The 20,633-nt window shown below is 38.3% G+C and overlaps 2 protein-coding genes across 2 annotated transcripts; both read left to right on the plus strand.

Annotated features, from left to right (window-relative positions):
- Positions 1 to 3,140: 3,140 nt before the first annotated feature.
- On the plus strand, positions 3,141 to 11,588 carry LOC147334688 (Fc receptor-like protein 5). Its single transcript, XM_086287395.1, has 5 exons — positions 3,141 to 3,177; positions 5,917 to 6,180; positions 6,312 to 6,569; positions 9,066 to 9,215; positions 10,888 to 11,588. Exons 1-5 carry the CDS (start codon positions 3,147 to 3,149, stop codon positions 10,926 to 10,928), a joined length of 744 nt encoding a protein of 247 aa, XP_086143521.1. The 5' UTR covers positions 3,141 to 3,146; the 3' UTR covers positions 10,929 to 11,588.
- Positions 11,589 to 18,207: 6,619 nt separating this feature from the next.
- LOC147334689 (type-2 ice-structuring protein-like) lies at positions 18,208 to 19,767 on the plus strand. The gene is made up of 5 exons (XM_086287396.1): positions 18,208 to 18,335; positions 18,805 to 18,941; positions 19,031 to 19,150; positions 19,429 to 19,534; positions 19,673 to 19,767. The coding sequence occupies exons 1-5, from the start codon at positions 18,275 to 18,277 to the stop codon at positions 19,744 to 19,746; spliced, it is 498 nt and encodes a 165-aa protein (XP_086143522.1). The 5' UTR covers positions 18,208 to 18,274; the 3' UTR covers positions 19,747 to 19,767.
- The last annotated feature ends 866 nt before the right edge of the window (positions 19,768 to 20,633 follow it).

A 20,633-nucleotide genomic window follows, 5' to 3' on the forward strand; every position in this document is an offset into this window, starting at 1 on the left:
AAACTAATTAAACAGAAGTGTGAGATGGCCGGGAATTTACGCAATCGTCCTGTTATATTTTAGATAGCAAGGAGCAGACGGCCGAGTTTATTAAACTCCAGCGAGACAGCGCTGACGCAAATCTGAAGGCTAGACTGTCCGGCCTTTACGTCCGGCCTATTGGACATCCTGAGGACCCGGACCACGTGGACCACGAAGGCCGGGTCCTCAGGAGGATACAGCCCATGGTTTTGGATACGCCAATAGTGTCCGTGTTGAATTAACCACTATCCAGATTGATATCTGTTTTTGTGTACACAATGAGCATTTTTGACTGTCTAGACTCTGAAAACTCCATTAGCTCTTACATTGCACTATATCAACAAAACATACTTTTATGCTTGAGATAACCACTACATTATGCTCTTTGTTGTTGCTGTGTGACTCTCTCGTCCACATAAACACACAATGCCCTGAGAGAATTTCTTCAGATTTTAATTTGGACTGCGAAATTACCTTGAAATAAACTTTTGATTTTGGTGATTTTTGTGATCTCTTTCTTAATAGGCCTTAGTAGACTATTATTTCACACATTTGCACAGACATGTTGGTAAACTGCATCTTGGTATTAATACAGGGAGTTCAGAATTATTAGGCAAGTTGTATTTTTGAGGAATAATTTTATTACTGAACAACAATCATGTTCTCGATGAACCCAAAAAACTCATTCATATCAAAGCTGAATGTTTTTGGAAGTAGTTTTTAGTTTGTTTTTAGTTTTAGCTATTTTAGGGGGATATCTGTGTGTGTGCAGGTGACTATTACTGTGCATAATTATTAGGCAACATAACAAAAAACAAATATATACCCATTTCAATTTTTTATTTTTACCAGTGAAACCAATATAACATCTCCACATTCACAAATATACATTTCTGACATTCAAAAACAAAACAAAAACAAATCAGCGACCAATATAGCCACCTTTCTTTGCAAGGACACTCAAAAGCCTGCCATCCATGGATTCTGTCAGTGTTTTGATCTGTTCACCATCAACATTGCGTGCAGCAGCAACCACAGCCTCCCAGACACTGTTCAGAGAGGTGTACTGTTTTCCCTCCTTGTAAATCTCACATTTGATGATGGACCACAGGTTCTCAATGGGGTTCAGATCAGGTGAACAAGGTGGCCATGTCATTAGTTTTTCTTCTTTTATACCCTTTCTTGCCAGCCACACTGTGGAGTACTTGGACGCGTGTGATGGAGCATTGTCCTGCATGAAAATCATGTTTTTCTTGAAGGATGCGGACTTCTTCCTGTACCACTGCTTGAAGAAGGTGTCTTCCAGAAACTGGCAGTAGGACTGGGAGTTGAGCTTGACTCCATCCTCAACCCGAAAAGGCCCCACAAGCTCATCTTTGATGATACCAGCCCAAACCAGTACTCCACCTCCACCTTGCTGGCGTCTGAGTCAGACTGGAGCTCTCTGCCCTTTACCAATCCAGCCATGGGCCCATCCATCTGGCCCATCAAGACTCACTCTCATTTCATCAGTCCATAAAACCTTAGAAAAACCAGTCTTGAGATATTTCTTGGCCCAGTCTTGACATTTCAGCTTGTGTGTCTTGTTCAGTGATGGTCGTCTTTCAGCCTTTCTTACCTTGGCCATGTCTCTGAGTATTGCACACCTTGTGCTTTTGGGCACTCCAGTGATGTTGCAGCTCTGAAATATGGCCAAACTGGTGGCAAGTGGCATCTTGGCAGCTGCACGCTTAACTTTTCTCAGTTCATGGGCAGTTATTTTGCGCCTTGGTTTTTCCACACGCTTCTTGCGACCCTGTTGACTATTTTGAATGAAATGCTTGATTGTTCGATGATTACGCTTCAGGAGCTTTGCAATTTTGAGACTGCTGCATCCCTCTGCAAGATATCTCACTATTTTTGACTTTTCTGAGCCTGTCAAGTCCTTCTTTTGACCCATTTTGCCAAAGGAAAGGACGTTGCCTAATAATTATGCACACCTGATATAAGGTGTTGATGTCATTAGACCACACCCCTTCTCATTACAGAGATGCACATCACCTAATATGCTTAATTGGTAGTAGGCTTTCGAGCCTATACAGCTTGGAGTAAGACAACATGCATGAAGAGGATGATGTGGACAAAATACTCATTTGCCTAATAATTCTGCACTCCCTGTAGTTTTTAACCTGGTGCCTCTGAGCACTATATTGACATCTTTATACAGTATGTAAATATTTTACAGAATCCTTGGGTACAATGCAAGCTTAAGACATTTAATATGAATTCTTAGAAGTGCAGCTTTTTATACAATCTGTGTATGTTTTACTTGACATCAAAGTTGTGATGAGCAACTTCTTTTATTTTATTTTCTTGTTCTATTCTTTTTATTGACCACTTTTTAATACACAATTGGCGTAACATGCCAAGATAAAGTATGCAAGACTTGGTTGCCTCAAATAGCCTTTGGCAAGATTTCTTTGGGATTTACCACTAGGTGTTACCAGAACACCTAATACTTGTTATTAATCTCTGTTTCTCTCCCACAGCATGTCTTCCTTCTCTCACCCCTCGCAGCAGATGACGGCCCCTCCCTGAGCCTGGTTCTGCTGGAAGTTTCTTCCTTTTAAAAGGGAGTTTTTCCTTCCCACTGTCACCAAAGTGCTTGCTATAGGGGGTCATATGATTGTTGGGTTTTTCTCTGTATGTACTATTGTAGGATCTACTTTACAATATAAAGCCTTGAGGCAACTGTTGTTGTGATTTGGTGCTGTATGAATAAAATTGAACTGAGTGTTACACTTTAGTAGAGATACCACTGTGCACATGCACAACCTTAGGCCTGGTTTATGTAACCATGGCTTATATTTGTAATATTAATACAGAAAATGTTCCATCTGTAAAACTCTGTTTTACAGTCCACACATTCAACTACTTTTTCTAAAGGAACAGAAAGAAAGAAGACATTTAGACTTTATGGTCTCTAGATATAAATGCAAAGGTGTTGCAGGTCCAGCATAGGGTACTTGATGAGTTTTTTTAGGTTATTTTGTGGGTGTGCGCTGTGCACGGTTTGAAAACGCTTTGGCAGGATGTGGTTTAAATTACTGTTTTCAGACTTCAAACAAAGTCATCTTTAAAACAGGATGATGATCGCACCAGTCTGCCTCATGATCAGTAAGAAAACTGACTTTTTATTCCATATTTGTCAACAACAGATCTTTGTTTGTTTCTATATTTATAGCTTGCATGCAGTTTTTTCTCATTTGCAATGAGTCAATTCTTAAATGATGGTCAAAGTTTTAAAAGCAGTTTCTGAAATTCTTTAAAACACTTTGCTACATGTGAACATCAGAAAACATATTTGTTTTTTTCTTCTGTAAATCATTTGAGAAATGAGCCGTGTTGGTTTAGAGCCAAAGGGTTCAAGGGTCTTGTGAGTGGAGTTTGTGTCTTTGTTTGGACTGTGTGAGTTCCTGGTAGTCTAACTTCCTCCCACGGTCCAAACACATGCCTGTTGGGTTAACTAGTTATTTTAATTGTTTACAGGTAAGGATGGTTGTCTGTGAATGTTTAGCTCTGTGATGGACTGATGACTTGAGTCCTCGGGTATAATCTGTCTCTAAGCCCCTGTTAGCTGGGCAGATTCCTGATTTTGTGCGTTTTATGATTTTGAATTTGAATCCCTCTCGTACACGTTAATGCAACATCAGCTGTCATGGTTGTTATAACTCGCATCACTTCATACATGGTGGAATATTTACATGGATTAGTTTTCCCTGAAGCTAACATTAACCCTTCTTGAACATTCATGGTCAGAAGTTTCCATACACTCATCAGGGGAGTGAATGTTGAGGTAATTGTGGGCTTTTAATGGTTTCTTCAACTGTTCTTACATCTTTAATGACTTTGAAAAACTAAACAAAAAAAGGTTGAAATATTTGGTTAACATTTAACAAATATTAGTGACAGCCAACAACAAGCTGCAGGCATAACTCTGATGGGAAGTTTGACCTCTCTTATTGGCAGAATGTTTTGGTTCTGGGTCTTTGACCCAGCTCTTTGACGTTACTTTTTTAGGTTAACATATTTGTTGATGTTTGATTTTTTGCTTTGTTAAGAGGTTTTAGGTTTGGGTTTTGGTTCTTCTAATGTCATTGAGTTTACAGCTTTCCCCACTTATGTCTGTGTCTGCTCGGCTTCTGTGGTCTTGCTCCCCTTCTCTTTGTGTCTTGTCTCCCTCAGTTGTCCCAGGTTTTCCTCCTTGTGTTTCATCCTTGTCTCATCTGTCCTTCATGTGCATCCATGTGTGTTCTCCACAGCCCATCATGTCTCTCGTCCTCTCCATCTTCTCTTTTTGTCTTGTTCCCATGTCTGTTTCCCCCTCTGTCCCAATGTCAAGCTCGCGTGTCTTAGTCTGTGTCTTTGTATGTTACTTCTTAGATCTTCATTCAGATCTTTGAACTTTCCCATTTTTTGAGTATTGGTTCATTTGATGAGCGCTGTGAAACAAGTCCTTTAGTGCTGACAGACATAAAGTACCAGTTGTAGTCAATCATGATCAACCATGAAAAGCTGACCGTGCCACTTACTAAAAGATTTAAGTGTGTGTATATTGAACCTTAAAGTATTCTTTTGATGTGCAGTGCAGATTTGAAAAAATCGAAAATAAATTCATATTTGTGCAACCAGTTACTTTTTTTGAAATGGAATAAGGTTAAGATTAGAGATTAAAGTGGAAAGAAAACATTTCAAAGAAATCATTAATCTTGAGCCCCAAAGTAGTTTCTGAGCTTCCTGCGCTAAAATGAAATACCCAAAATTAATTGATTATTTCTCCTCAAATACAAATTCTGTGCTTACAATTTTGGTATCAAAATAAAATTAAGCAGAAATTCATTAATTTTATTACCATGCTTAAAAATGCTTGTTTTTTTAATACATTTTTGAAGAATTAACCACACATTTACATGGCAATGGCCCTTTTCTGCCATGCACATGTAGCGTTCAATTGGCCCTTTAAACTCTGAGGGGCTGTAACTTTGGTTTCTTTTGGTAAATTTGCATGATTGACATGTCTTTTTAATCGTTTGAGCCAATAGAATCACAGTAATGATGCCACGTTCCTGTCACTTCAACCAATCAGAACTTGCAAGGCCAAACTCAACGTGGCCCCAAAATTACTACATGTGACCTCCATCCAGTCACGTGTCTGTAGGTGGGTCTAAAATGTAGGTTGTTGACGGAAATGGCTCTAATGCGGTTAGTTAGCCGTGGAAACTGCTGATAATCACGTGGCTAACAGCTAACTGCAAAATCTGAACAGTAAGCCAATTTCTGTCTGAGCGCATTTGCGCCGCTATGTGTTTTTGTGGTCTTCTTTTGCGGCTCATTCAGTGAATTTTGGTCAGAGTGTTGTGAAACTTGGTGTTTGGAATCGTTGATATCTCTGGAAGATAACTCACCTTTCTTTAGCCGGTTACATAAAGTCTGGAGAATTTATTGTTTGGTTTTGTTTGTTTAGCGGACATTTACGTAACTGTTCGTTTAATCATGACTTGTTTTCGTTCTGTTTAGTTTTTGTAGAAATGGTTTATATGAGATTTTAACTGAGATTCAGAGGTTTTTGTGGATACCGCACATGTCCGGACTTATATTTCTGACATCGTGTTATAACCGATTAAACGTGAGCTCCTCCTTTTTACCCCTGGTAGCGGGGCGTGGGGCTTAAAAGCCTAACATTACCATGTCGTTCTTGGCAATGTTGAGTTTGTGGAAACTTTTGTCCAAAACGGGCGCTGGTTTCAATCTATGCAGTGGCAGAAAAGGTTTCAGCATCTATGTCATTGATCTTCTCACACTGCGTGTACTACATGTCAACTGATGTGTTTTAACCTGATGTTTTTGAACCTGCAGCTGCTACTCTGAGCATCCATCCCGGCAGGTCAGTCTTCTTCTATTATGAAACTGTGACTCTGAGCTGTGCAGTGCCAGGCAGCTTCAGCAGCTGGACAGTGAAGAGAAACACCTCCACAAGGTCTTCTGTTTCATGTGAGACCTGGGGCCAATTAAATGGATCATCCTGCACCATCAAAGGTGTCTACCCATCAGACAGTGGAGTGTACTGGTGTGAGTCTGACAGCAGGGAGTGCAGCAACACCATCAACATCACAGTGACAAGTAAGCTTGCTAAGTAATGTCAGATTGTTGATGTTGTATCTTAAGTAAAAATAAATGAACACATTTTGTAACTTTGTAACAAAGGACAAAAACCAGAGTCAGAGACCACAGTTTCTCTCTCTGCATTTCAGCTGGTGTCATCCTGCAGGGTCCTGCTGTTCCTCTGACTGAGGGAGACAGTGTGACACTAAACTGCTCCTATAAGGAAAAATATGCAAAGGAGTCTACGTCCAATTTCAGTACTGCTTTCTACAGAAATGGTACTTTTTTTGAAAAAAAGCCTGCGGGAAGGTTGAGCCTTATCCATGTGTCCAAGGAGAACGAAGCCTTCTACAAGTGTGTTCATCCCACAAAAGGACAGTCACCAGAGGTTTGGCTGGAAGTGAGAGGTGAGGATGATGTTAGATTTCATGAAGCTTTTGTCTGACAGCTTATAAATACTTTTACATACATAAAGCAGTTTCAGTTATAACTTGGTGATTAAATGGGATGTTTTTTGTATAAACCTGACCACAACTTATTAGCAAAACCTGTATCACCATAATGCACCAGTATGTCTACCCCTGTATGCTGCCTGGCAGGTTTAAAGCTGTAAGTTTTAAAGAGTAAACTAAATCTTAACATTTCTGGGACATTGATTAACCTAAAGTTTTATATTCCTAAATCAAAAGTTAACCAAGTAGTTTTCAGTTTTATCCTCGCTGTTTATTGTCACTTCTCCCACCTCCAGCTGTGAGGTGGGAGAAGTGATGTGTTACCTTGTCCAAACTATATATCACAGCAGCTGTAACTATCATTTTGTAATTCCCCCTTCATTCTTCCTGTTATCCTTTTGCCATAACTCACACTCATGACACTCATCTCTGCCCACAGCACCTTGCCTGTACTCTCTTCTTTGCCTCTCTTGTGCACTGTCTCCCACATTCACAAACATGTATTTTAACTTACTTCTAGGGACTTTCATTCATCTTATCTCCAGAACTTACCTCCACCTCCCCAGGCTCTCTTCCACCTGTTCCCCACTCTCTTAACCTTTTGAAGCCGGTTGGAGCGGACACGCTCCATTTTGCGTAACTATTTTTAAATCCCGGTAGCACTGCAACCACGTAAGCTAGCGCAATAATTTTTTTTGCATATGAAACCGGAGGAGTTGTACTTACATCTTATGCCATCAGCTTGTCCTAGGTCACAGTTTCCTTCCACATATAGCTTTGCAAAAACTGCATAAAAAGCGCTTGCAGGAACAAAAACATAATATTCCAGAAACACGCTTTGCCGATCCGATCAGCTGTTTGTAACACTTCCTACGTCCATCAGCGTGAACTATCACATGACCGCATGACCTGCCTGAAACCAGAAGTGACGTCATTTTGCGGAAATGTAGTTTTTTACCATCGTGGCCTTATGAGCCTATACTTGTGTTTTTAAAAGTTATCTTTGACTTTATGACTTTCTGTGTCGTTTCTGGGATGCTGAGGACTCATATTGCACTGCTGGAAATAGTTTATTTTGATGCATATGCTGCTTTTTTGCAAATTTGCACTATAATATATTTTTTCTTTTTTCCTGCAGTATGTAAAAATTGGTGTATTTCAAAAATAAAACTATGAAGACACTTAAAATAAATTTCCTGTGGTGGGAAACTAGTTTGTGCAACTTTTTTGTATTTACAGTTTTGAGGGATAAGCCTCTTAAATTTCTCTAACTAGAAATATATGTAAAAAAACAAAAACGATTTTCAATTATTTTGTAGTTTATTGCACTTTTTTGCAATTTATGTAAGTACTATGCACTTAATCCATACATATTATTAAAAGTTGGGCTATAATGGTTGTATTGATGTATAGCAACTTGAAATGCTCCCAAAAATGGCTCCACAGCATGTAAAAATATAATATAAGCTCTGGCGGACTTGGTTCTATGGTAGGTCTTAAAGGGTTAATACAAATTTCAGTGTCATCTGCAAACATCATAGTCCACAGAAACTCCTCATCTGTCAGCTTGTCCATCACCATCTCAAATAAGAAGGAGCTCAGAGCTGATCTCTGATGTCATCACAACCCCATCATAAACCCATCTGTTATTCCCACCACGCCCCTCATGACTGTCTCATCCTGTTACATGTCCTGCAACACCCTTCTCGTGTACTTCTCTGACACTGACGTCCTGACTTCTGCACACAGTACACAGTACAAAGTCACTATGTTGCACTCTATCACATGCTTTTTCTGGTGTCTTAGAGTCCTAGGGTCTAGAGAAGACACTAGAGAAATAACCAGTTCTTTTCTTAAACACACAACTATGATGTAAGTGAAGCTGGTATTTGGCAAATAAATGCTTTAACCGATGTCCCAGAATGAGAACACACTGCCGGCCGACATCCCTACTAAAAAAGAAAATAAATAAAAAGGTCAACAGAGAAATGTGCTAGAATTTTAGATTTGGTTTAAAATATTTATGGAGTAATTTGCTTTCTTATCCAGAAATGAAATGGCTGTGTGTTTTGTTATAAAACCAATCTGAAAAATCTAACTATGTAGCAAATGAAATGAAATGTCACATGAAGCGTGTCACCAACATGAAGCGTGTCAGGTTTTTTCATATATATGAGCTGCTTCCTGGATATGCAGCGGTTCTACCACAGGAAGTGGTACTGTAGGCCAGGTATAAGGTTTGTCATACATCTCATATCCTTATGCTGAAAACTTTGACTCATTTCACAGAAGCTCTGTTTTTCATGTCCTGATGTGGTTCCTTGAAATGTTTTTGTGAAATGCACAGTAATCTCTGCATATGTATCAACACGAAATATTGATTTAAAATTAACATTTTTTAATGCTCGCTCTAAACAGAAGAACTGATGATAAAACTTTATCTCCTAACAGAGAATAATATTCCCGTGACCACCCCTGATCCTGATCCTGATCCTACTCCTCCGATCGCTCTGCCCAAACTTTTGAGCACCATCCTGCTGTTCATCCTCTACACCTGTATACTCATACTGGCTGTGTACACCTACAGGAAGTGGGCTCAAGGTAAGAAAACTTTAAAAAAATCCTGATTATGTTGGTTTATGTCAATTTTCGTAAAGGGGTCAGAGGACATAGGTGCTGATTTATTATCATATATAATGAGTAAACTTTACAAAAACTAAAATTTCACTCTGGACATTAAGTTCACAATGTCAGACTTTTAACCCATTAGCCCTTGTGGTCATGGTGCCACACTAGTTGCAGGCTTACTTGCAGATGCTGCGCCTCTCTTACTGATCTTTAACATGCACTTTTTTGGAAGGCCTTTATTGCAATAAGACAGTGGAGAGAAGACATGAAAGCTGGGAGCAGAACTCAGAGTAAAAGCTCAGGTTTCTGTATTAGCTTTATGACATATGCATCACCTGCTGAACCCAGTGAGCTAAACCACTGCTGTAAATGTGCGTTCTTATTGAGAGTATAATAACTCTTAAACCTCCAGAGTTGTTTTGGTATTTGTCTCTGTATCTTGCAATGCTTTGGGAGATCATTGAAGAAAAGTAGCATTACCTCACTCTGTCACTATTTGTAAATACATTTCTGAAGTTCAGTTTTAGATCCATGACGTTCAGGCTGGATTTTATTACTTTAGTCATCAGGCACAAAAGTTGCTTTAAAGATGGAATCTGACTGCATGAGGTTGCAGACCTGAAGCATCAGGCATCAACCTGATGCTTGAACCCAAAAAGTTGATTCTGCTCATCTGGACGTAATGTTTTCAGTGGTAGAAACATTTGGTCACTCATCCAAGTGACTTCTTCAGTCTCAGCTGACTGCACGTTTCCCCAACCTTACAGCTTGTAATGAGTAGGCCTCACCTTTTTTTAAAAAAAATCAAGAGCTTTGAAAAGAATGAGCAAAATGATAAAATCTCACATTAAGGTCTGAAATATGAAATTATGTAATCGTAATGGAATTTCAGTGCTGATTGTTGTGTTTCCCATCTTGGCACCAAGTATTTATGGGTTTAATGCAGTGCTGTGAGCCAAAATGTCATTTTTTTATGTGTGTGTGTGAATGTATTGGTGGTAGAGCAGGTTATTTACCAGTCAGAAGGCTACAGTAGAGGTTACTGCTTACTTCACCCTCCATTAAATCTAAAATGTCCTCTTTTTCATGCAGGCCTGGACATCGTCACTGTCAGAATTTCACCATTTTACTTTTGCTTCTTAAGCTGCTGCTTGGTGGGCATTTGGAGCCAGAACAAGCTAATGATATCAGACCTAACACATAGATAATGATCATCATGTCACCTGAAGGCAACGACTGTTTGACTGAGTGAAACCATAGAGTAGAAACAGTTATTATAATCTTTGGTTCAGTCTAACCACATTAAGGGGAGCGGGGCATCCACAGTGGTGCAAAGTCAAATGACACCATGTGATGCAGCCCCCTGGTTGTGTCTGAGTATGTTCATGCTCCTGCAGCGAGGATGGATGTTCACTTGTTTGCATCACATTTCACAGCAAAGTTTCCAGCTGCTGTTGAGTCATTTCTGTGGCAGAACAGCTGACAGACAGTTATCTGATATCCTTGTTACAGTCAATGAGGTGGAAACAGAGCTGGTTCTCTGGAAACAATAGGTGTTGTTGCTGTTGTATGAAGCAGCTTATATGTGACTAAATGTCATCTTTGAAAAATGTCGCACTATAAATAGTTTTTGTTCTTCCTGCAGCTCGAGCTGAGGCTAAAAGGAAATGGCCTGATCATCTCTAACTCGAGTGCAGGAAGACGATGATCAACAATCAACATATCACTGGGATTAAAGCAATAGTCTTACACTGATCTTTTCAACCTTAATAACCTCTCAGCAGCAATGATGTTCGATTTTGTATGAATCTAAAATTATATAAACTGAACAGAAAACTGTCTCATTTTTGCATTTGATGAGTTTTATGTTTAAAGGACAAATTGAGTGTCACAATGTTATGAAGAAGCACTCTGAGAGTGCAAACCTTCACCAGGGCCGCTCACGCTCCAGGCTGCACTTGTTTTATATAGGATTGTATATACAAACTAGTATATTGTCTTTTATAAACCTGTTGTAAGAGATTTGTCAAATACTTCTTTAATTTATAATTTGTTCTGTGGTTTAATGTATCATTTTATGTGTCAGTGTCTGTCTGTATTACTGCTGTTCTAAATACATCAAAAAATATATGTTCTTACTTTTAGAAACATTACTCTTGTGTTACTCTGTAACCTGGCATTAACTATCTGCTGTGGTAAGTGGGATGAAGAAATAACAGTAACCAGGCAGATGTGCCTTTGACATCAAAAAATGTGAAAAATAGTCTCACAAATGTCCTCATCAGCATTGTCTGTCTGTCGCCACCTTGTGGGCATTTTTACACTTGTTGCTTATTTTAATGCAATCTGAACATTTTATATAAAGTAATTAAAATACTTATAATGTTGGTTTAGAAAGTTCCTTTCATAAAAGATGACCCAGCGTCCCCTCTGGTGAGTAATTAAATAATCAAACACTGAAGTGGCTTAAGTCAGACAGCTCTTATTTTGGCTGACATTCACTGAGTAACCTTTAAAACCGTAGAAAGCAAAACTGGCCATCTGAGCACACTTCCTGAATTTAAGAATTAAAACTGAAACATGGATGTTGATTTAAAGAAGAAAGAGGCAAAATGTTTTATTCTCCCACACACTGTGGACTTGTTTTTTTTCTATAATATGAAATCCATGGAGTCTCTTCTCACTTTCTCACTGTGGACTCTCATCCACTGCTTGGATTTCGTTAAAGGTAAATCAATATGTTTCTTATACAAATGTCACTTTTAGTTCTTTTTACACGAGTTTATGGTTTGTGAGTCATGAGCTTTTTTCAGTGCAGCGTGAACATTAATAATCCTCTTATCATTTGTCTTCACTGTGTAACTGCATAGACTTCTGAGTGTTTTGACACTCTGTGGTACTTTTTGGAAATCACAGAAGTTCTTAGTTGGAGTTCAGATCTGTGGAACATCAGGGGAATAAAATGGGTCTGTGGGTTTTATCCTAGTAGCTCAGGGTACTGTTGGCTAAACAGTGGATGCCAGTTTGCCCCTCCAATGATACAGCCCAGCAGACCGTGACTGTTATATATAAGCATGTACAGCAGAATAATATACATCTTAATCCAATTTTAGTTATAATGGTTGTTGTAGCTCGTCTCTTCATATTTGCTGGTCTAATGGAATATTTATTCTGACTCTCATGTTAATCTTTTGTGAGTCTCCCGTCTCTTTTAGCACTTACGATCAGTGCAGGTTACTTCTCTGATATTCATGTCATTGATCTCCACATACTGCATTTAGTCTACTGCATGTTAACTGATGTGTCTCGACCTGATGTTTTTGAACCTGCAGCTGCTACTCTGAGCATCCATACCGGCAGGTCAGTCTTCTTCTATTATGAAACCGTGACTCTGAGCTGTGCAGTGCCAAGCAGTTTCAGCAGCTGGACAGTGAAGAGAAACACCTCCACAAGGTCTTCTGTTTCATGTGAGACCTGGGGCCAATTAAATGGATCATCCTGCACCATCTGATGGCTTTTAGGAACAGTTATCTGGTAGTCTAGGAGTAAAAACAAAATCAGAACAGTCATCGTCCTGTTTCAGTTTTGGTGCCTACGTAACCCATAATGCACCACAGCAGCATATAGTTCAGTCAGACATTTGAACCATAGAGTCAGATTAACCTTTAAGCTTTTTCACCCACCTACACAACAATGCTCCCTAACTCCCGGTTTGCCTTTGATTTGACAAAGGCAAATAAGTTGTGGTGTGGTAAGACATGTAGATATCTTCCAGCATTGATCGTGCCTCTTCAGATGTGCAAACTGTCAGTCCCATAGGGCACAAATGCACACCCTGCTTCTCTTCAGAGGTCAAAGGTTCCATGTTTTCCTTAAATAATTTCCAATTTGATTCATCCAACCAGGGAGTAGTTTCCTGATTTACCTGAGTCCATTTTAAATGAACTTTAGCACAGAGAAGATGTTTCTGGGTCGTGTTTGCATCATGGCTTCTTCTTTGTATGTTAGAGCTTTATCCTACACTTGTCAAAACACTGTGCACTGTCTTTGCACTCAGTGATTTCTGTTCCTCAGTCCATGCATTGATTTCCATGACAGCCTGTTTGTAATGAAATGCCAGATGAGAGCCAGGTCTGGACTGGTAATCTGCCATACTGAGCACTTCCCTAAGAGAGGAAAATAAAAATAAACTCACAATACGTGCAGAAAAATGTGTAAAGTAAACAACATCTTAGCTGTCAGGGCTACTGGTGCACCATCAAGGGTAGTACCAGCACAGCTAGTAACAAGCCCTCTCAGTCACAGGAGATGTGCAGGAGGAAGGACCATGGTCGTGACAAAAGAGTGAGGAAGGTAAAGTTAACGTAACAGCACTTGGCACCTATTCTAAAGTTGTTCCACAGTTTTTAGAAGCAATCTTGTGCCACTACATGAAATGTCAATTTTCTTTATTTACTTTTCATGTAACATTTGTTCCTAAATAGAAAAGATGATGACAAAACCGTTTCTGTGTCACAACTCGAGCTCCGTCTATTACACTTTGTGAAACAGATCCTTGGTTGTGGCTCATCAGATGACCTCAGGCATGTTTGTTTGTTGATGTTCATTAAGTGAAGACAGATATTGATGTTTTCAGCACAAATGTCACAGCAGATAAAGACAGACAATTATCATCAGGGATTCTTATTGTTGTTAATGAGGTCAGAGGTCAGAGCTAGTTCTCATGGCAACAATAGAAAGTGCCACTTTTGTATAGCACTGCTTATATGGGATTAAATTCTGCTTTTAAAAAAGGTCCCACTACATATAGTTTACATTGGATGAGTTTTTTGTTTAAAAGACAAAAACAATGATTATGTCAATGTCAAAATGTAAATAAGCTTCATGCTAGGCTTCATAGGTCAATACTGGCACTTCTCATGCTAATGTAGTAATGTTTGTCTCTATTATTATGGTTAAAATCAAATAAAAAGTAATGTATGTGCACCACCTCTTTTAACTGATATCACTTTAAAATCAAGATGTCAGAGCACTTATTTGATGCTGACTTGAACTCCTCTCTCTCCTCATCTGTTCATCACATCTGCTTGGATCTGTGGCAGGAGGAACTAAGATTGTTTGAAGACAAGGCCAGGAAAAAAGCCTGTTCTTTTGCAGTCCAACACAACAAATACAGAAACAGTATGCACCAAACCTCTGGTAAATGTTCATTGCGTGAAAAAGGTCTACAAAAACCTGGAAAATAGCATAGGAATTGGTCCATTAATACATTTCAATTTCCCACCAGTTTCTAGTATCTGAACATGTAATATGCATAAAATCAGAATGTGATTCTTTGTAATTATTTTTTTTCAAATAATGTAAAGTCAATTACCCAGTAGCAATCAAATCCATTTGCTACCTGACACCAAATTGGTATAGTGTACTTTTCAGCATGAAGGTACTGAGGAAGACTCTGGTTTTAAAGTGTGATGCACTGATGTCCCTGAGCAGCAGTCCTGTGGTTGTTTTTTTTTTTTTTTTTTTGAGTAACTGCTGTTTCAAACCCAGCCTCTATTTTTAGCCTGGTGGTTCTGAATAAACTACATTTTGTCCGGGAAACACAAAGTACTGAGGATAATGCTTCTGATCAGAATTTCCGACTGGTGTGATGAAACTTTCCTTAGTCATAAAAGCAGAATCCCTGGTGGAACCTGTATTTTATTTTCCAATGAATTTACTCCTCTTTTGATTGCCATTAATAAAGTAATTGCAGGTCACACTACATAAAATAAAAAAAAGATGTTTTTATAAATGTGTGTGCTCCAAACTCAATTCCATTGTTTCCTTTCCAGGACTATGGCCACTTCCACATTATTTTTTTCTACAGACTTTTATTATTGGTTTCAGATGCAGTAAAAAAAAAAAGGAAACTTATCTTTAAGTTAGTACTCACATGAAGACATTTTTTAATTGTTTCTTGATTTATAGAAATGTTTTGTTGTATTTTGTTTAAATAACTGCTTTAGGGAATACCTGATCTCATTCTCTGAGTGGATGAGGTATACGGGTGGGTCTGGGGATGCAGAATGACTCCATCGTGCTGCTCATTAGGTTGTCTGAGGTTTTTCTGAGGAACTGCTACCAGCTCGGGTCAGGAGCACCTGACTCACCACTCCTCAGTGAAGGAGTTTAGTTTGGCTGTTGGATAGTTGATCGGGTGTGGCATTGCAAAATGAGGCTCCGGCAAGATACTGAGTAGCTAAACCCACACGCTGAGAAAGTCCAGAATGGAAAGATAAAGAAAAGATAAGATAAAGAAGCCCTAAAAACAAAGTAAATGAACATTCTGAATATAATTATGGGTGATTTAGCAGAGAGTGTGCTTTGGATAAAGCATGTTAAGATGGTGGTGAATGCTAAGTAGAAAACACAAAAAAAAGGAAAAAGAGGCAGAAAGCATAGACAAAAGTTTCTTGCATTAATGGATGAATGAGGCATGTTGTGTAAAGTGCTTCAAGTGCTCAAGTACAATAAAAAAAGTGCTATATAAAAACTAGTCCATTTACAATCACCAGTGTTCCATCATTCATCAGAAACGAAGCAGGAGTTGTCTAAGCATGCACAGCTCCTCTCTGCTATTAAAATCATGCTTCTTGGCTGCAAATCTCCTTGCTTAAAACATTGTTTTCTCCTTTAAAATACAGGTTTTAATGACTCTCACGGGGGATAAAGAATTGAGCATTGCTTTTCAAGGTTGAATCGATAACTTTTACTTTGTTCTTCATATAGTATCTGAAAATATGAAATGCTTCAGATGCGGGATGGGGGAGCATCCCAAGTAGAGACAGCTGAACAAGTAGGTAACAAACAGATGAATGTAGATATGGAAAAAGGCACAAGGTAAGTGATAAAAAAGGAAAAGAGTGAAAAGATGAAAGAACTTTACATGCAATGTGGTGAACAGTGTTGGTCAAGTTACTTGAAAAAAGTAATCAGTAACTAATTAATGATTACTTCCCCCCAAAAGTAATCCCATTACTTTATTGATTACTTATTTTCAAAAGTAATTAGTTACTTAGTTACTTATTATAACATGATTTATACCCTGAGTAGGTAGCGATAGATCTTTCAGCCCAATTCTACTTTTCTGCATAATCCATCATATAAAATGTATTCAAATGAAAAACCTCTTTTTAAAACTTGTTTTATTAGTTTTAACCTTTTAACTTTATGCATCAAGCAAAAAATAAATTATATGCAACATTCTCTGACTGGAAGAAATTTGTTTAACATTTAAACCTATTTTCTGCACATTCCTGCACATAAAATAAGATATTTTTTGTGTTTACACTCAGTCTTTCAAATAGATGCAAGTAAAATACAGCAGAAAATAAATAAAATCAAAGACTCAGTGGTCCTGTTGCTCTATTTTCACCTGTTTAGCAGGCGGATGTTTGCCCTGGTGCAGGTGAGCCGCAGCGGTTATGTCAGTGGAAGAATCCGGGAGTTTCTCTGTGAATTTCCCATTACGTCGTTGCGCACTCTGTGTTTGCTTGGAAGTTTAGGGGTTTTTTTCGCTGTAAAAAGAAGTTTTCTTCCCACGCAGTGAATAGCGGACACTAATGTTTTTGTCACTTTTTACAGAATCAAACTCAAAGTAAGGTCAGTACTTCCACGCTTTAAACACTGCACGCTCATACTCTCTCCCACGCTCGATATATTATCCATTGTTGCTTAACACAGCGTGCTTACGGGAAAGTAACAGTAATCTAATTACCTTTTTTGCAATAATAATCCCTTACTTTACTCGTTACTTGAAAAAGTAATCGGATTACAGTAACGCGTTACTGCCCATCTCTGGTGGTGAAACGGTTGTTGGTGGAATGAAGGAACAGACAGGCTAAATTCTTTCATAGTAACTCAGTCAGTGTGGGAGGAGGAGGATGTTGTAATGGATGAAGACTTTCAATTTTTATATAAAGAGGAAGAACATTAAAACTAAACAACAAAAACGTGAGGTGAAAAAAGTCTTAAAGGGACATTCAAAAGTCCCTCTGCGTCATTCACACATGGTGAATCAGAGGTAGACGGTTAAAATAAAAAAAGAGAATAACTATTTCTTTGTTAAAATTAGAAAGTTTTTGGAAGACACAACAGGATCCATAAAGATGATTCACCTGGATCCACTTCCCCAAGAGCTTAGGCTCTCTGCCAGAGTCAATATGAAAAACACAGCAGGGCTTGGACAGGAAAAAGACAGTAATGAGGGTGATGCTGCTGACTGTAAGAGAGAGTTCATGTGTCATTTCACTTAGTCATGAAAGTCATAAAAGTAACGTCACTGATGGAATCTATATTTTTATTTCCAATGAATTTAAGCCTCTTTCTGTTGACGTCACTGACGTATATGCAGGTCACAGTTTAAAAATCAGGCACTCAGAGAGAAACTGTGTCCCACTGTTTCCTGGACCGCGACTGTTGCCACTCTGTGTTGGAATTTGGAGACCGTTCCATTTATTTGGAGAGCTGCTTCATTCTTTCCTTCCTGGCTTCAGGTACAGTCAAACTAGGAGTTAAGTAAACCATGTTGGTTGTTTACATCAGCAGAAAACAGAAAACAAATTGTGACGTTAAATTAATGTTACAAACATTGATTATCAATTTTATTGTAGGATGAATGATCTGAAATGGTTTGAAAATATTTGTTTGCAGTCATATGTTGTTTTCTGGAAAGAAAACACATGAAGAGAGAAATATTTGAATGGAATTATTGCTAATTATTGCGAGTCCAAAGATAATTTTTTATATAATAGTAGACTATCAAATGCTGTTAATAACACTGGTTTCAGTGTATTTTCACCAGAGCACAGCTTGTCTTTAACACACTATTCATACAAGAAGAGTATGAAAAACAGCATGCACGTCACTGCTGTTTTATTGATAGTTCCAGGTTATTTCTGTAAATGTTCTGTGACAAACTCAGATTTTTTTCATCCTTTCTGTATTGAATTGATAGTAGCTTTTTTTCCCACAGAGACACTAACACCACTATGAAGCTGCTGACTCTGTGTGCACTTCTCTGTGCAATGATAGCTGTAACCACGGCTGGTGGTGAGTATTGCAGTATAATTTCCATTATTTACATATGAGTGTAGTTAAAAATACAAATTAATAGTAAAATATGCATCTTATTTATGAGAGTTAAAGCAAAGGGATTGATGCCCACAAGTGAAATACACTTTCCAGATTTTCAATAACTAATGTCATGCTGAATCCAAGATAATAGATAAGATATATAAGTTACCATTGTTACAATTAATTATATTGTCTTAATAAATACAAAGCATGCAGCTATATATATATATATATATATATATATATATATCAACATGAAGGAAAGACAACGCCGTGTACTTCATACACATAACTGCACACCAGTACACCACCAAACCTTTAATTATTGTTTATTTCTCAAATGTTACTTGTATGACTTGTCAGTTATTGGATATATAATAATTAAAAGTAATACAAAATAAGATATTAACCAGAGACACATGTACAACTGTTCATTTGTCCACAGCCAAGAGTCACCTGGTCAAGAGGTGTATTTATTGTCCTGATGGTTGGAATCAAGCCCGGTGTCCTTACGGTTGGACTCAAGTCGGTAGTCGCTGCTTTACCTACAATCAAACACCCATGAGTTGGGATTCTGCTAAGGTAATTTTATTTTACTTTTATCATCTTTAACCCCTGATTGAACCACTCATTGTTTTAAAAAACCTCTGCTTTGTCCCTCTTCATTGAAGAGACACTGCTGGGGCTTGGGGGCAAACCTTGCATCAGTGCACACTTACTGGGAGCACCAAAGGCTCGTGCAGCTGCTTGGCAACACGCCAGTTTGGATTGGAGGAAGCAAAGGACTCAAGGTATATTGTCAGAAGAAAATGTTAATTCCCACCTGCAGTGAAACCTAACTAATGATAACATATACAATATTATGTCAAAAATGTCAATCAACAATCTTGGGTGGAGATCTGAGGATCTGCCTTTTAGAGATTATTAACCAGGTAAATAATATGTGAGATTTGCCAGTTAGATATACAGAAAGTTATGCGTGGTTGCATTAAAGTGAGCTGATCTGTTGGTTAGGATTACACACAGGCCTGTCTGAAGTACTTTTTTTTCAAATTTTGTCTTCTACAAGGGTACTTGGTTTTGGAGTGATGGGACAGGTTCCTTTTTTTCACAATGGTGCTGGGGAGAGCCAAGCAATGGTCACTACGAGAACTGTCTGCAGATGAGTTCTCGAGGTAATTTAGAACAGTTATCAACGAGTGCTTAATGTGTATGACTGGTTGAAGTGATCAAATATACAAGCCATAAAGGCTGGTTCTTTAGGTTTTTCATTTGAGTAACATTTGAATGATTTCTGCTCTTGAATCTTGCAGATTCAAATTGCTGGCTTGATTCATGGTGTGGATATCATCTGCCATCTGTCTGCGCCAAGAACATCGTCAATTGACAGTGTTGGACTGACACTCAAAGCATGAAGCTCCCATAAAACACACACTGATGTGTGATGGTGTTTGCTCTTTTTTGAGGAATAAAGCTTCAAGCAAACATGTCCGTCTTCTTTTGTGGCACATACACATATTTTAAGCAGTTATATGCATTATTTTTTCTCTACCTTGTATGCATGTACAAGTTATCTTGACCAGTTACCAGACCATTACACCTAAGATGTGTTGTACAATTTGTATTTACTCCCTGATGTTTAAATGTGCTGCCAGATTGGGTGAGCATGATATGATAATTTCAACTTTTTTTAAACTACTTTCTGTCTTTCTGCCAACAATATTCTTAGTACTCTCTTTGTATACAGTAAAGTAAGAGGAAACTAAGATTTTTCTCTACATGACAATTACAATACAAGGAAACATATCTGTAGCTTGCTGTGCATGTACTCATCTCTGAGCACAGGGAAAATGACAAAAATGAAGGCCTAAATCCTTGATAGTAAGCATAATAAAACACAATAATCGAATGACTTATTGATGATTATACAAGGTTCGATCCTGGATTAATGATTATTTTCAGTTTCTTTCTGGCCACATTCCTTTAGTTTAGCATTATTCAGTATTTTCCTTGCATTCTTATTATTCCTATACTGATAATATTCAGCTATATATGCTGAGGTTCACCGATTGGACAGGTTGTCCACCCTGTTTATCCCAGATTAGTGACTGACTCCTGCCTTCTTTTAAACTCTAGCAAGACTGAGGCTAGCATTGTAGCACCTCCTGATGTTAATTCAAGAATCACTCAAGTCATTCCCTCCTTTTCTGCAAAGACCAGTGTTTGTAATATTTGATTCATCTTTAGGCTTTGACTCACATATAAAACTGATCT

The sequence above is a fragment of the Aulonocara sp. 'chitande type north' Nkhata Bay genome, linkage group LG3 (genome assembly GCF_057382095.1).
Source record: "Aulonocara sp. 'chitande type north' Nkhata Bay isolate Kocher_YH1m ecotype deep benthic linkage group LG3, A_spYH_male_GT1.1, whole genome shotgun sequence".
NCBI lineage: Eukaryota > Metazoa > Chordata > Actinopteri > Cichliformes > Cichlidae > Aulonocara > Aulonocara sp. 'chitande type north' Nkhata Bay.

Excerpts from the sequence above, each read along its gene's own strand:
- LOC147334688 (XM_086287395.1), top strand. The coding sequence starts at position 3,147 with ATGATGATCGCACCAGTCTGCCTCATGATCA. Across the intron at positions 3,178-5,916 it reads ACCAGTCTGCCTCATGATCA|CTGCTACTCTGAGCATCCAT; the intron begins GTAAGAAAACTG and ends TTGAACCTGCAG. Across the intron at positions 6,181-6,311 it reads CATCAACATCACAGTGACAA|CTGGTGTCATCCTGCAGGGT; the intron begins GTAAGCTTGCTA and ends TCTGCATTTCAG.
- LOC147334689 (XM_086287396.1), top strand. The coding sequence starts at position 18,275 with ATGAAGCTGCTGACTCTGTGTGCACTTCTCTGTGCAATGATAGCTGTA. Across the intron at positions 18,336-18,804 it reads AGCTGTAACCACGGCTGGTG|CCAAGAGTCACCTGGTCAAG; the intron begins GTGAGTATTGCA and ends ATTTGTCCACAG. Across the intron at positions 19,151-19,428 it reads GAGGAAGCAAAGGACTCAAG|GGTACTTGGTTTTGGAGTGA; the intron begins GTATATTGTCAG and ends GTCTTCTACAAG.